Raw genomic sequence first — 14585 nt, 5'->3', positions numbered from 1 at the left:
GCATATTTGTGGCTAACTTCCTGAGGCCCCTCTGTCCCTTCTGGGTAGCAGCGGGCAGGTCCCTGGGGGTCCAGCACGGGTGGCCCGATCCATCTGGAGCCCCGGGTGCAGTCTGCCTGGCTCCCGAGCTCTGTGACCAGCTGTGCTTCTGCCCCCGGGATGGGGCACTGCTGCAGGCACAGGGGCTAATAAGGTTTCCAGTGCCATATTTGCCTCAGAACTTTAGCAGTCTTTGCCAGTGCCAAGTGCTGCGTGGTTTCACAGGAACTCGTCCTATGATTCCGACATCCGTGTGCTGAGAGGGTGAAAGTAGCCTTGGAGAGGTTGTACCTGGGGAGCCAGGCCCTGGGGGTCCTGAATAAAACCACTCCCCAAATCTATCACGTGGCTTTAGATGTGAGTCGATGGTGTGAACCGGTGCCTGGAGAGTTGACCCCCATGTTGCCTGTGAGGGCCTGAGGGCTGGCATCTCACCCCACACATGGGTGACCACCACCACCTTCCACTCCACTCCACAAACATGTGATGGAACCTGGCAGTGGGCATGCCTGCTGCCTGACCTTCTTGCCATACTCATCTCAGACCAGGGCTCAGAACTCCTGGCAGCAGGTTTAGTGATCAAACACACCCCTCTCCATTCCCGTATCCAACTAGACCAACCCAACATGGGCCAAAGGCCTCCCTACCTCTCAGCAGCCTTCCCACGGCTTTCCCAACTTGGGCCTTAATGACAGGCCAGGAGTACAGCGTTCTACTGCTGGTTAGGACCATTTCTGCTGAATCAAGTGGACCCAGCTCCAGTTTCCGCAGATAATAAAAAAAGAGCTGCCCGCGTGGCCTCATTGAGTACCCGATAGCAAGAGGAGCTAATTAAAAATACCTGCATAAAAATAGCCAAGTCCAGAGGTGCTGGGGCAACTGAGGTTCTATCTGTGCTAAGGAGACTGATTGGGGTTTACAGATAAACTGTGGTTGCACCACTGGAAGCAACTTGAGGAAGTGCTGAGGGCAGTGATAGAGGCCCAAGGGGTCCATTCGGAAAACGGGCAAGAGAAAGCAGTCACGTTCCATGGAACTGAGCACCACGAAAATGTGAACGGGGAAGCGTGATATAGGAACTGCCACCCTGGGTCCAAGCCGTAGAGTCTGTTCAGCCCGGTGTTCTTGAATTGGAAAAAAATATGTCATTCAACAATTTTTGAATTCAAGTATTTGCTCAATACTGACTTATGTCAGGGAGTTCCCGGTGGTGTCGTCCCAACTCCAGCCAGTGTGCTCTGTCAGTCCCTCATGGGATGCCTACAGGTCACACCAAATTTCAGAGCTAAACCCAGCTTCCCCATCCCAGCCGCTCTCCATAGGCTGTCGGGGGCACACATAAGTCAAGCCTGGATTTGTGAGCAGAGATGGGTTCTTACAGCTGGAAAATGAAATCATGCGTTATTTAAGTTCCTTTTCACTTCACGTATCAAACTAATATGCTGAGGTATTTTCTGTCTCACAAGGGACCATTTGGTAGGAGCTTGCATGGAGTAAGTGTTTAATGTTTACTGAATGAATGTCTAATAAAGCTGAATTGCTGAACACTTAGGTAAACATGGCTTATTAGAGGGAAGGTGGCGTGGTGTCAGGAAGAAAAAAATCATGCCTCGCTAATCTCCTTGAGTTCTTTGAGCAGATAAATAAGCATATGGATAAGAGGGAACCACAGAACCCAATGTAATTTGACTTTCAAAACCTGTGAGAAAATCCCACTCTAAAGTTGGTTCTTTGAAGATTGCTTTGAGTCACTAAGCATTGTTTCCTCATGAATATGGGATTGGCTTAAAGACCATAAACAAAGCTAAGGATAAGTGGCTACATTCCCAGATGGAAAATTACAAACATTGGGGTTTCCTAGAGATCTTATCTTTGATGGATCTTTTTACATGTTTGTGAATGACCTACAAGAGGATGTACATATTGAATCTCCAGGTACTACCTAGTTCTTCTGGGGAGAATGTCAAGTTGACGGAGAGTCAATTCTGCTTGAACGAGAATATATCGGATACTGAGTAGTCGTTATGTGTTTGGGCCCTGGGGTATAAAAAGAGAAGGACAAGGCTTAAAGTTAACCAAGTTAGGGCGAAAGCCATGCACTCATTCATGGTAAATAGTAGAAGGCGCGATGAGAGCGGCTGTGAAAATGAGTGATGCAGATGGTCAACGCTGTTAGCGTTCAGAGAAGGGGAAAAGTAAATGAGGGTTGAGGTAGGGAAAGCTTCATGGGGGGAGCAGAATTTGAGGAGAATCTGGACGAATACCAAGGTTTCGGATGGGTGTAGGAGAAGTGGAGGATCTTCTTGTAAATAGCAGCTAATGCACGGTGAAAACTTGTCTCGCCTGCGTGTAAAGCAGGACTTATACACATAATCTCATTTAGCCTTACAACAGCCTAGTAAGGCAGAGCATATCCCTGTTTTCCAAAGGAAGGATGAGGGGCTTAAAGAAGTAACTTGCTCAAGTTCACGTTGCTAGTAAATATAAGACCCACTGCTGTGCTGTCTCCAATTCTAGCAGAGGTGTCAGCATGAGCAAAGGCACTGGGCCAGGGCTTTTGGAGAGGTTGCAGAGAGAATGGAGAGGCCGCTCCAGCTGGGGTGACTGCTTGTACTGGGGAGCAGTGAGAGCTGAGGTGGGAGCATATGTAATGGATCTAAATTATAGGGGCCCTTAAATCTCACCTGAGGAACTTGAACTTTGTCTTGAGGACACTGTGTTGAGTGAAAGAAGGAAATTAGAACCACATTCTGGAGGTTGGGGCCTAGAGATCTTAGTCAGGGGGTGGGGAAAAATAGGGACGGTAGACACATGGTTTGGAGGAGAAATGGACTGAAACTGGGCAGCTTGATTTGGTCCCCTCTGCCTGAACGTGTATTTTGAGTATGTGTCTGCCCCTGGGACATCAATCCGAGAGCAGCTCTATTCCAGCTCAGCTCGAGGGGTCTTATACCTTGGTTACATCTTGGATGTCATGTGAACATGACAGTACGGAGGCACATGGCTGACGTGTCCCATCTCACTGCTCAGAGGCTCAGCCGTGGCCAAGAACCGTGGCAGCCCTTGGAGTGCTTTCCATGCCTGCCAGCACGCGGCTTGGCGGTCAGGGCCCTTGACTCACTGGCTTCCTCTGTTTCTCTAATCAACCTTCCTTGCTGAGTCTGGGGGAGCAGCAATCTATGACTGCCTTTAACCATCAGACTCAGTCTCTAAAATCCCAAGGCCACAAAAACCTTCAAGGGACTTTGAACAGGGAAGTAACAGCAGAGTATTTGGGGAGAGAATCAAACGGAGGCAGAGAAGTGGCTAAGCTTCTGTATTTCCTTCAGCCATTCTGAGGCGATGGAGGAGTTAGCAGCCCAGGCGATCACCCCCTCCCAGATCACCTCCTTCTAGTGGCCATGTGGTGCCTGGAAGTGTGCGTGGTGCTCTGGGGCCGCAAGATGAGCGTGCTTTGGGTGAGTAACAGTTACTCAGTGAAACCTTGATAATCCAGAGATGTCACCTAGGCAGCTGTTACAATAGTGACAGTAGAAAGAGCCCTGGACTTGAGTTGGGAGATGGCACCTAAACCCTATTAGTCTTCCTCCTGTTAGTCATGTGACCAGGGTTGTCACTTAACCTGAGCCTTAGTATCTTTGTCAGTAAGATAGAGATGATAATTGTACCAGTCTCATAAGTTCCTGTGAAATTTAACGAGGGGAAAAAAAAAAAACCCACTCTGGACAGCTCAACCAGTACAGAAAGCTAGGGGGCTGCTGCTAATTTCTTTAAGACTCAGTCCCAGTCACCTTACGTCTAATAAGCCTTTCCTGGTTCCCCTCCTGGATGGTGCAGTGTTTTCCATGCTCACCGTACCGTATTGTACTGGTCTCTTTCCTCTCTGCCTCTGTCATTAGACTATAAGCTCCTCAAGGACGAGACTGAGTTTTCTATCTCTTTCTAATCATTACCTAGACAGTGCCTGGTATATATGGCAAGTGTGCAGAAGTTTGTCAAATAACCAACAAAAGAGCGCATACATTGCTTACTACTCCTATAAGAATGGAAGATGAGTTTAATTTGCCAAAAAAAAAAAAAAAAAGGTTGGTGCATAGTGATTCTCTGAATTCTCATAAGCAACTATTTATCAACTCCCTTTAGACTTTTTCCAAAAATCAACATGAAAGTTATTGATCATCTCTGCTAGAATTCTCATCTCCTCATTTTTGGAAAATATGGACAGCACTGAGCTTTGCCATTTTCTGTCACCTCTTCAATTCTTTGGGATTTCTCATCAAAGATAAAAAGCAGGATATGTGCTTTCAAAAAAAGATGGAATATGTACATCCGTTAGTGGGTTAGAGACTTGTTACTTGGGGATAAATTTCCCTCGTAATGTTACTTGTCTTCTTTTTCCAGCCTTAAGATGTTTATACTCTCTGGGAAGGATGTAAGCGCGGGAAGCTTGATATCTTGCATTCCCTCTGATGTTTATTAACCTTGCTCGGTCTTCCTCGGTCACTTGTCTGAGGTCACTTGACTCTCTGGATTCCTCTAGCTTTGAACACAGCTTTCAAAACCCTCCCGGTTTTAGAATTTTATTAGCCCCAACTCCTCTTGAGGTTTAGCTTTCTTGAAGCGTCTCTTAAATGTAAATGCCATTCTTTTGTAGCGTCCTATACATCCCTTTTGAAAACTCAGATTCACTGGGGAGCACAGTTTTGAGTTGAACTGATCTAAACCTTACAAAAGGCCCAATCACATCCCTGTTAGATGTGACGTGCGGTCCTTGCATCTTAGAATGATTCCCCATCCATCCATATGAAGAAAGAAAATTACATACCATTCTGTTGGTGAAGTTACTGAACTTCTCAACCAATATCTTCTTGATCATGTCCGGGTCAGAGATAACGATAAACATCTGACGACCAAGATAGTACCTGGGAGGAATAAGAAGATTACTTTAAAATGTGTTGTATTTATCTGCCCTCTCCTCCTTTCCAAAAAGAATTCACAGTGGCTTAGAATGAAGAATAAAAGATAAATAGGAGGTAAAGCTGTGGAGAAGATGAGAAAATGCATGGCTAAGCTTGAGGAAGAGCAGAGCTGTGATGATCTAACACCAACTTTCATTCCACAAACATCTATGGAATCCTGCTACACCTACCTGTGAAGGAGCTCAAGAGATACTTATGACACTAATGAAGAAATGGAGGAAAGGCTTAGCCAGTCAGTGGTGGTGGTGAATTCCCACAGGGAGCTGCGCTTAAGGACATGTTATGTTTATTAAAGTGCTGGGGCTCAAAAGTGCTGGGGAACAAAAGCATGCGGACCCGGTCACAGCCTCCAAGGGTCTCACAGTCTGGTGGCAGTGGCAATTAGGGAATCATCATATACTGTGACATCTGGCAAGCATGGGTGACATTGGAGACACACCCTACTCAACCCCTGGAGAGGAGAGAATGAAGTCTTCCTAGAGGTGGTGCTTCCTAAAGTGAGTTCTGAGAGATGAGCGAGAGTTACTCCAGGAAGGTGAGTGGCGAAGGTGAGTGAGGGTGTACCAGGCAGACGCCTCAGTTGTGCAGTTATCCAGGGACAAGACTGCTTGGAGGAACTATGTGTGCTTGGCTCCAACCGTATAAAGCAAACTAGAGTGATGACAAGTGGGCCCACTGCATAATGCCACGTTTTTAGTACTGTATATGGAATTATATTTTCAGGATGTAATGTGATCGCTGGCACATCCAGCTCAGACCAGTAAGGAACAAAGTCACACGACATGAAAGGAACAAAGTTTACTTTGGTTTCTTAGTTACTTAAAACTTCTCATGAGCTACAAGTGTCTTTAATGTTTTAACTCTTCCCCTTCTCACTAACTAGGGGAAAAAAAATATTTGTCTGGCACATGTCAGGCACTCAGAAATATTCATCTGAGTGATCATATTTCCCAAAACCGTTAGAGAAACCTTTGGGACACAGGAATTCAACAGATGTGGTAGGAGGAAGAATACTAACTAGTTTTTAAAAATTGGTTTTAGCCAAGAAGACCAAAAATAACCCAATAAGGCCATAAACCAATGCTTCTGTAAACTTTATGGGGCGTGTCATGGAATTTTTTGAGAATCTAGTGAAAGCTGTTGACATTCTCCTAAGAAAAATGGACATTCACAGCATTTTCAGATAAAATTTGAGGGGTTCTTGGACCCTTGAAGCCCACTCTAGAGCAATGCTTCTCAAACTTAAAATGTCACCTGGGTTTGAAGAAAGAATGGCTGAAAATGTCTCCAATTTGGCAAAAGGCAAAAACTTACAGATTCAAGAAGCTGAGTGAACCCCAGTAGGAGGAACCCAGAGAAATTCATGCCAAGACACATCATAACTACACTTCTGAAAACTAAAAAATAGAAAAAATCTTGAAAGCAGCCAGAGAAAAAATAACATATTATTTACAGGGAACACCAATGAAAGGAGAGCAGGTTTCTCCTCAGAAACCATGGAGGCCAGAAGGAATTGACACATTTTTCAAATGCTGAAAGAAGAAAACCGTCCACCACAAGTTCTACATCTGGTGAAAATATCCTTCAGGAACGGTGAGAAAATAACAATATTTTCAGATGAAGGAAAACTAAGATAATTTGTCACAAACAGACTTACCCTTCGAGAGTGGCTAAAGGGGACTTCTCTGATGGTGCAGTGGTTAAGAATCTGCCTGCCAATGCAGGGGACACGGGTTTGCTCCCCGGTCCGGGAAGATCCCACATGTTGCAGGGCAACTAAGCCTGCGCACCACAACTATTGAGCCCACGCGCCGCAACTACTGAAGCCTGCGCACTTAGAGGCGATGCTCCGCAACGAGAGAAGCCACCGCCATGAGAAGCCCACACACCGCAACGAAGAGTAGCCCCCACTCGCTGCAACTAGAGAAAGCCCGCGTGCAGCCAAAAGGAAAACAACAACAACAAAAAACACCCCCCCCCCCAAAACCAAAAAGAATGGCTAAAGGAAGTTCTCCAAACAGAAGGAAAATGATAACAGAAGAAATCTTGGAACTTCAGAAAGGAAAGGAAAGAACAATGGAGTGGGTGAACAATTATGTTTCTTAAATTTGATGATTGAAGCAAAAATTATAACACCATCTGATATGGTGTTCAATATATTTAGAGAAAATACTTAAGATAATTATATTTTAAAACTAAGAGGATAAAGGGATCAAAATGAAAATAAGTTTTCCTCATGTTACTCAGAGTGGTAAAGCATTGATACCAGTAGATAGTGATAAATTAAGCATGTACGTTTATGTAACCACTAAGAAAATTATGCTATAAAAAGTGATATACAAAAAGATTTTTTGGAATAAGTCATAATAGAATTTTTTTAAAATTTGGCCAATACATTGGCCAAAATATGAACCTCACACCTTATATAAAAAATCAACTCAAAATGGATCATGAGCTTAAATGTAAAACAAAACTTTTAGAAAAATTAGGAGAAAATCTTTGGGATCTAGGACTAGGCAAACAGTTTTTAGACTTGACACCAAAAGTACAATCCATAAGAGACATAAATCAATAAATTGGATGTCATAAAAAAATGCTCTTTGGGGCTTCCCTGGTGGCGCAGTGGTTGGGAGTCCGCCTGCCAATGCAGGGGACACGGGTTCGTGCCCCGGTCCGGGAAGATCGCACCTGCTGCGGAGCGGCTGGGCCCGTGAGCCATGGCCGCTGAGCCTGCGCGTCCGGAGCCTGTGCTCCGCAACGGGAGAGGCCACGACAGTGAGAGGCCCGCATACCACAAAAAAAAAAAAAAAAAATGCTCTTTGAAAGACCTACTAAGAAGATGAAAAGACAGTCAACAGATTGGAATAAAATATTTGCAAACCATACATCTGACAAAGGACTCACATCTAGAATATATGAAGAACTTTCAAAACTCAACAGTTAAAAAACAAAAAATCTGGTTAAAAAATGGGCAAAAGACATGAACAAACATTTCACTGAAAAGGATACATGGATGCCAAGTAAGCACATGAAAAGATGTTCAACATCATTAGGCCATTAAAGAAATGCAAATTAAAACCACAATGAGATCTCACTATACATCTCTCAAAATGGCTAAAACTTTTTTAAAAATAGCATTAATGCTAATGAGCATGTGGAGAAACTGAATCATTCATACATTGCTGACACGAACATAAAACATTACAGTCACTTTGGAAAATAGTTAGGCAGTTGCTTATAAAACTAAACATGTATTTACCATATGACCCAGCAATAGTGCTCTTGGGCATTTGTCCTAGAGGAATGAAAACTTGTGTTCTCATAAAACATGTACATGAACATTCATAGCACCTTTATTAGTAATAAACAAAAACTGAAAACAGCTCAAATATTCTTCAGCTGGTGATGGTAAAGCAAACTGTGATACATCCATACAATGGAATACTATGTAGCAATAAAAAAAACCTCAAGCTATTGAAGCATGCAATGATTTGGATAGATCTCAAGGGAATTATGTGTGTGAAAAAAGCCAATCTAGAGAGGTTGCATATTATATGATTTCATTTATATAACATTTTTGAAATAACAAAATTATAGAGATTGGGAAGACATTAGTAGGTTCCAAAGGATAGGGATGTGTGTGTGTGTGTGTGTGTGTGTGTGTGTGTGTGGTGTGTGATGGAGTGGTATAGCTATAAAAGGTAAAACTAGAGAGCCTTGTGGTGATGGAACAGTTTTGTATCTTAGCTGTGCGGTAGCGGTTACACAAACCTACACGTGATAAAACTGCATCCAACTCTACACACACACACAGACACACACATACACAAGTGCATGTAAGTCTGATAAAATCTGAATAGGTATTATGGTTTGTACCAATGTCAGTTTCCTGGTTTTGATAATGTACTATAGTTATGCAAGAGGTTACCATTGGGGGCAACTGGGTAAATGGTACACAGGATCTCTTTGTATTTTCTTTGCAACTTCCTGTAAATCTATAATTATCTCAAAAATTTTAAATGGTTATTTTTTTAAGATTGGTTTATTACTTTTTATTTATTTTATTTATCTTTGGCTGCGTCGGGTCTTAGTTGCAGCACACAGTATCTTTCATTGTAGCGCACGGGCTTCTCCCTAGTTGTGGCGTGTGGGTCTTCTCTAATTGTGGTGTGTGGGTCTTCTCTAGTTGTGGCACACAGGCTCCAGGGCACGGGGCTCTGTAGTCTGTGGCACGCGGGCTCTCTCGTTGAGGTGCGCGGGCTCAGTAGTTGTGGCCCACAGGCTTAGTTGCCCTGCAGCATGTGGGATCTTAGTTCCCTGACCAGGGATCCAGCACGCGTCCCCTGCATTGTAAAGCATATTCTTTACCACTGGACCACCAGAGAAGCCCCCCAAATTTAAAATGTATAAAAGTCACCTGGGAGCTTACTAAACTATAGAGTCACAGCTCTGCTCCTCACTGGAGCAGAAATAGTAGGCCTGGGAGGGGCCTAGGAATCTGCATTTTAACAGACTCTCCAGATTCTGATGCAAGATGACTACTCCCACATTTCAAGAAACACTGTCCTAGGGCAGTTGTTTTCAGCCTCAGCGACTGATCAAAAACACCTGCCAAGCATTCAGAAAATAATGATGTCTGGACCTAGCCAGACCTACATGACCAGAATCTCTGGGGTGGGACCCAGTCCCCTCTAAATTTAATAAGCTCTCCAGGAGATTCTGATTGATTGACAGTAACCAGACTGGGGGACCCACAAACCCCATGTTAAAAACCCTGCTTTATATTTAACTCAAATTCACACCCATTCTCATTTCCTTAAATTCTTAGATCTAAAAGGAAACATTTACATTGGGATGCACACATACTTTGGTAATATATTTGTATTGATTTAGTTATTACCAAGATAATTGTTTTGTTTTTCAAAAAGAACAAAATAATACTTCTACATTCAAATGAAAGTTGTCCTTCCAAGTAGGCACCTTGGGAGTCTTTGTGTTTTTTTCTAGTAATATTGCTAATGCTAAAAACAATTTTGTCACAATTTCTTTAGAATTGCTTCAGAGCTGGTTTATGAACCTCGTGAGAAAACTGGCCCCATTTTACATGTAAATTGTGTCATCTTGTGAATTTATATTTGCACAAATACTCTTCTGCAATTTGAGGAGCTCCTGGAAAGATCTTGAACAGAGAAACATGTAAATGAAGTTTGTTTTTCCTTTTGGGTGCCTGGACGGCTCCACTGTTTTTGTCTGCCCAGCCCTCCTTGAAGAAGCACCCTCTCCCATTCCATGCAGTGCTGGAGGAGCTGTCGATGATAGCACCCTGTCCCTCTGGTCACAGGGATGGACTCAACACCCAGGCATGGCCGATCATGGTATCTCATCTCCTTGGCAACGGTGACTGGTCCACAGGGTGGACACACATGACTGGGTCAGGGCCAGTCAGAATCCTTCACTGGATGTATATACATGGAAACTGCATGAGGAAAGCTCTGTTTTTTCTCCTGGAGATGCTAAACTGGGAATATATGAATCCAGAGCTGTTGGTGGCCATCTTTTACCACATGGTGAGAACTGCCTGCAGAAAGCTCTAACAGGGACAAGCAAAAATTTAAGACAAACATGGAGAATGTCAAGGACGTACAAATTCCAGGTCAAGGTCTGCTTCCTGTAGTCTTCCTTGCATCCTCCAAGCTTAAGTTAGCTTGTGCTTTTAAGTTCGTTTGAGCTGAGTTTCTATCATTTGTAATCCAGAAATCCTAACTAATACAGTACCCCTTTTCCTTCTCAACCTTCTGGAATACCTATGCCATTCTGCCTCTCAAAACGTTACTTCCCCACGAGGGTCTGATCTCAGTTTCATACACTGGTGTGAACGTATGGCCGCATCTTACTGCCTCCTGAGGTGGGTTGGGATACTGCAAACGCACATGGGCTAGGGCCTGGGAGTCAGGATCCAGGATCATCCAGCTCTGGTACTCAGTCAGACAACCGTCGTCGGCAGACTCTGGAAATGCCCTGCGTTTCAGCTTCCTCGCCTCTGAAATATGGGAGTAAACCTAGGCAATCTCCGCAGTTTGCTCTATCTTTAAATCCTCGAATTCTTATGAATTAAAAAGGACATTGAATTATGGTCTTTGAATTTTAAGTCTACTCTCTATAGGGCGTGAAAGAACATCCTGTATCAGTGAAGTATTTGAATGGCTTGAGGACCCGTCTCAGAACCTTTGGGGAAACCACGATCGCTAGTGTTTATTGAGTGCTTACTACCTACCAGGCCTTGTTCTAAGTGTCCTGGCCTGTAGGATCTCATTTAATCCTCATAGAAAATGGACGGGGTAGTTATCATACCCACTTATCAGAATAAGAAGCTGAGAATTAGAGACATTAAGAAGTTGCCCAAGACAGGAATTTGATCCCAGTCTGACGGCTGCCAAAGCTTGGGCCCCTGGCCGCGACCTTGCCACCCATCTGCACCAGAGACACGCTTCCCCAGGCCAGCCTTGGTGGAACAGCTCCAGTGCTGAGGAGGTGTGCAAGCAGCCAGGCTTCCAGCTGCGCAGACTGTGTCTTTTAAAGGTGGAAATTCAGAGCAGCTTCTGGTTTAAATAACCCCAGCCCAATTGTGAAGGTAACTTCTTGCTTCCCGCTAATTTAAATGTATGTATAGTCACTTTGGGGGGCAGAAAGTTCTTAGCCAGTTATGCATTGATACTTATGTAGGTACATAAGCATGTCCTTACTCAACTCTGAAGCACCTGGTGGAAGAGAAGATTTAGGCAAATCAGTGAAGTATTGTGCAGACAAAAACAACACTTGTTTGACTTGTTTAAGTAGCCGTTTTCTTTTTTTTTTTTTTTTTAAACTGGCCAGTCAGTTTGACCAAACTAGTTCACAGCTGCCTTCTGGGCCTCGAGGTTGGTGCACTGCTGCCCTTAGTCTGTGTGCTGCCTGGCCCTGTTCCGGAAGGCCTGCCCCCATCAGGGGTGGCTGAGCTCTAAAGGCTGGTGATCAGGAGGTACCTATATGCACCAGCACGAAAGGATGTCCAAGTCACACAGCTGAATGGAAAAGCACATTGTGAAACAGTATATACAGTTGTAGAAATAAATAATAGCCTATCTGACAGTTCATTCAACAAGCGTTTATTGAGCACATACTCTGTGTCAGGCAATAGGCTCAGGCAATATCTCTGGAAGAACTCTGGAGTAAGATATATTAGCTAACTGTGCGTATATCTGGATCAGGAAATCGTGGCGGACTTCTACTTTTCACGTTGTGCATCTCTTTACTGTTCCAGTGGTTTACAATGAGTGCTTTTGCGATAAGAAAAGGAAAGAAAAAAGACTTTTGTCATTGGATCGGCCCCACTGAGTCTTTCAGGAGTCGAGGTGGGTGTTGGCAGTGGTGCAGCTGCCAGGACTTGGGTTCAAGGCCCTGCCCTGTGATTTAACAGCTGTGTCACACTGAGCGAACCACAACCTTCCTGAGCCAATTTCCTTGATGAAAGAGGCTGTTATGAGGGTCAGATGAGAAACATGAGAATGCACTGTCCACAGTAGGGTTTTAGGCAAATGCTGGTCATGAGGTCATGATAACCTCCCCGTGAGGAGTGAAGGCCCCTGTTCCCGGGGTGGGGGGCTGCACCCGGCTGGTGCCACTTCGTAGGGGATGAAGAAGCTGGGTGAGAAGTGCCCCCGGGAGATCGGGTGACATGCCGCTCCTTTCCCTCGCTTTAGCAGGAACAATCTGAATGTGCTTCCAGAGACTTCTGCTTTCCAGGTAGGGGCTGAAGGATTGATGAGGGCCTCTAGCAACTCCGACAGCTGCTACACAGCGAGCAACTGATGAATCCTTGCCTCGGTGGCAGGGCTGTGTCCCCGCAGGTGGAGGATGCTAATAGGGTAACTGCTGTCCTGCCCTTAAGCCTGACCCCTGGCTTGGACTGTAGACACAGAAGTGGTGGGCAGCTCAGCGTGGAAGGGTGAGCGTTGACTGCTGGAGATCACGTGGTGAGCGTCAGAGACTCTCAACCTCCAAAACATTCAGAGGGAGCTAAGCAGGCGTTCAGTGCTGGGAGCGCCGGGCGTCTGGCTTTCACAGGAGCGGGCCCTTGGCTGGGCGGTACTCAGTGCTGCTGAGAGAGCACGGCCCCCGCAGTCCTGCGGATCTGTCCCTGCCCGGCTCGGTGGAGCATACTGCCCTTTCTCATTAGCCACCTGATCTGTCATTAGACCAAGGCAGTCTTGAGTTAGCCAAGAGGCGGAGCCCATTCAAGCTGCCAGGGACACTTTTCTTGAGGAGCCAGTGACAGTCATAGGTCCCTGGAGTCGGGAGCTGCTTTCTTCCAACTCCCACCTGCCACTCGGATCACGGTGTGCATTTCCTGCCCAGGGAAGCCTCAGGGCACTCATGCCTGGGGACTGACCCTGACCTCACAGAGCCCTGCAGAGCCTGATGGACTGAGTCAGCCCTTCGCCTCTCTGCGGTACCCGGGGCCTGGTCGGCTCCCTTTTCCTGCCCTCAGATACTGGTGGAGTCTCTGGTCCTTCACTTCCTGGATGGACTTTCTCAGATTTATGCCTCTATCACTCTGGCTGGTTTTCCTGACCTGCTGCTTGTCTACACGTGGGCCCTGACTCAGTTACAGAGGGCTTTGCAAAATGCGAGTCTGATTGCATCACTTCTTACTTCACACCCTTCAGCGGTTTGTCTCCATCAAGGCCTCTGGGAGTCTTTAGCACGTTGTATCACTGCAACGTCCTTCACAACCCAGCCCCCGCCTTGCTTTTTGGCCTCATCCCTCCCTATTTCCCACCACCCCAAAGCCGGTACTGATGATCAACCTGATTTACTGAAACTCTCCATCACCTCTCCCATCCATGGGGGCCTTTGCACATGCTGTTCCCCTGCCTCCCTGGAACAGCCCTCCTTCTTTTTATCTTGCCAGGTTAACTCCTACTGCAACAGTGAGAGGCCCGCGTACCAAAAAAAAAAAAAAAAAAAAAGTCCAACTTCTTGACTGTAACAAGGAGCCCTGCAGGACCTCTCTCCCTGTCCCACTCCTCTTCCACCAAGGTTTCCAAACCTTCTCAATTCATGGTACCCTTAGTGACTCAGTAACTTTTCATGCCCCCTGCAAGGCCCAAAGAAGTACCCAACAGTCTCATTTTTAAGCAGTTATGCCCAAACAACTTAATAAATATTCATGTTGTAACAACGTAGTAGACATTTGAAAAAAGAATGCGCATACATTGAAAGTAGTTCTCACCATGACCAACAGATGTCGCTGTGTTCCCCTTGATATCCCAGGAAGCCCCTGTGAATTCTCTATGGCACCTTTGGGGGCCTTAGTGCACAGTTTGGGAACTACAGCCATACAGTGTTGCTGTGAAACAGTTATTTGTGGTTCCCCACACTTGCACTATTTCTCTATGGTTCCATTTGAAGTCCTGGTCTCCATCTTGTCTGGAAAACCTTTCTGACAGTCGGGTCACCTGTCCCTTCTTCTGCGGACTCTTCTCAGACCCTTCGCTTCCCGCAGTTCCCATAGTACCTTGTCCATTC

At 45.4% G+C, this 14585-nt stretch overlaps 1 protein-coding gene across 4 annotated transcripts in view; it reads right to left on the bottom strand.

Annotated features, from left to right (window-relative positions):
* TBXAS1 (thromboxane A synthase 1) overlaps positions 1 to 14585 on the bottom strand; it is a 150140-nt gene that overhangs the window by 78196 nt on the left and 57359 nt on the right. For 3 of the 4 annotated variants that reach the window (XM_029234111.1, XM_029234109.1, XM_029234110.1), the window contains exon 4: positions 4865 to 4961. In XM_029234111.1, the coding sequence (XP_029089944.1) occupies positions 4865 to 4961 (97 nt within the window). Of the gene's footprint in view, positions 1 to 3421; positions 3477 to 4864; positions 4962 to 14585 lie in introns of those variants that run through there. The other variant, XM_029234108.1, reaches the window with a different exon arrangement.

The sequence above is a fragment of the Monodon monoceros genome, unplaced genomic scaffold (genome assembly GCF_005190385.1).
Source record: "Monodon monoceros isolate NGI ecotype Baffin Bay Population unplaced genomic scaffold, NGI_Narwhal_1 Super_Scaffold_2, whole genome shotgun sequence".
Lineage (NCBI taxonomy): Eukaryota > Metazoa > Chordata > Mammalia > Artiodactyla > Monodontidae > Monodon > Monodon monoceros.
The sequence above is the reverse complement of the archived record's forward strand: the minus strand, read 5'-3'. Positions and strand labels throughout refer to the sequence as shown.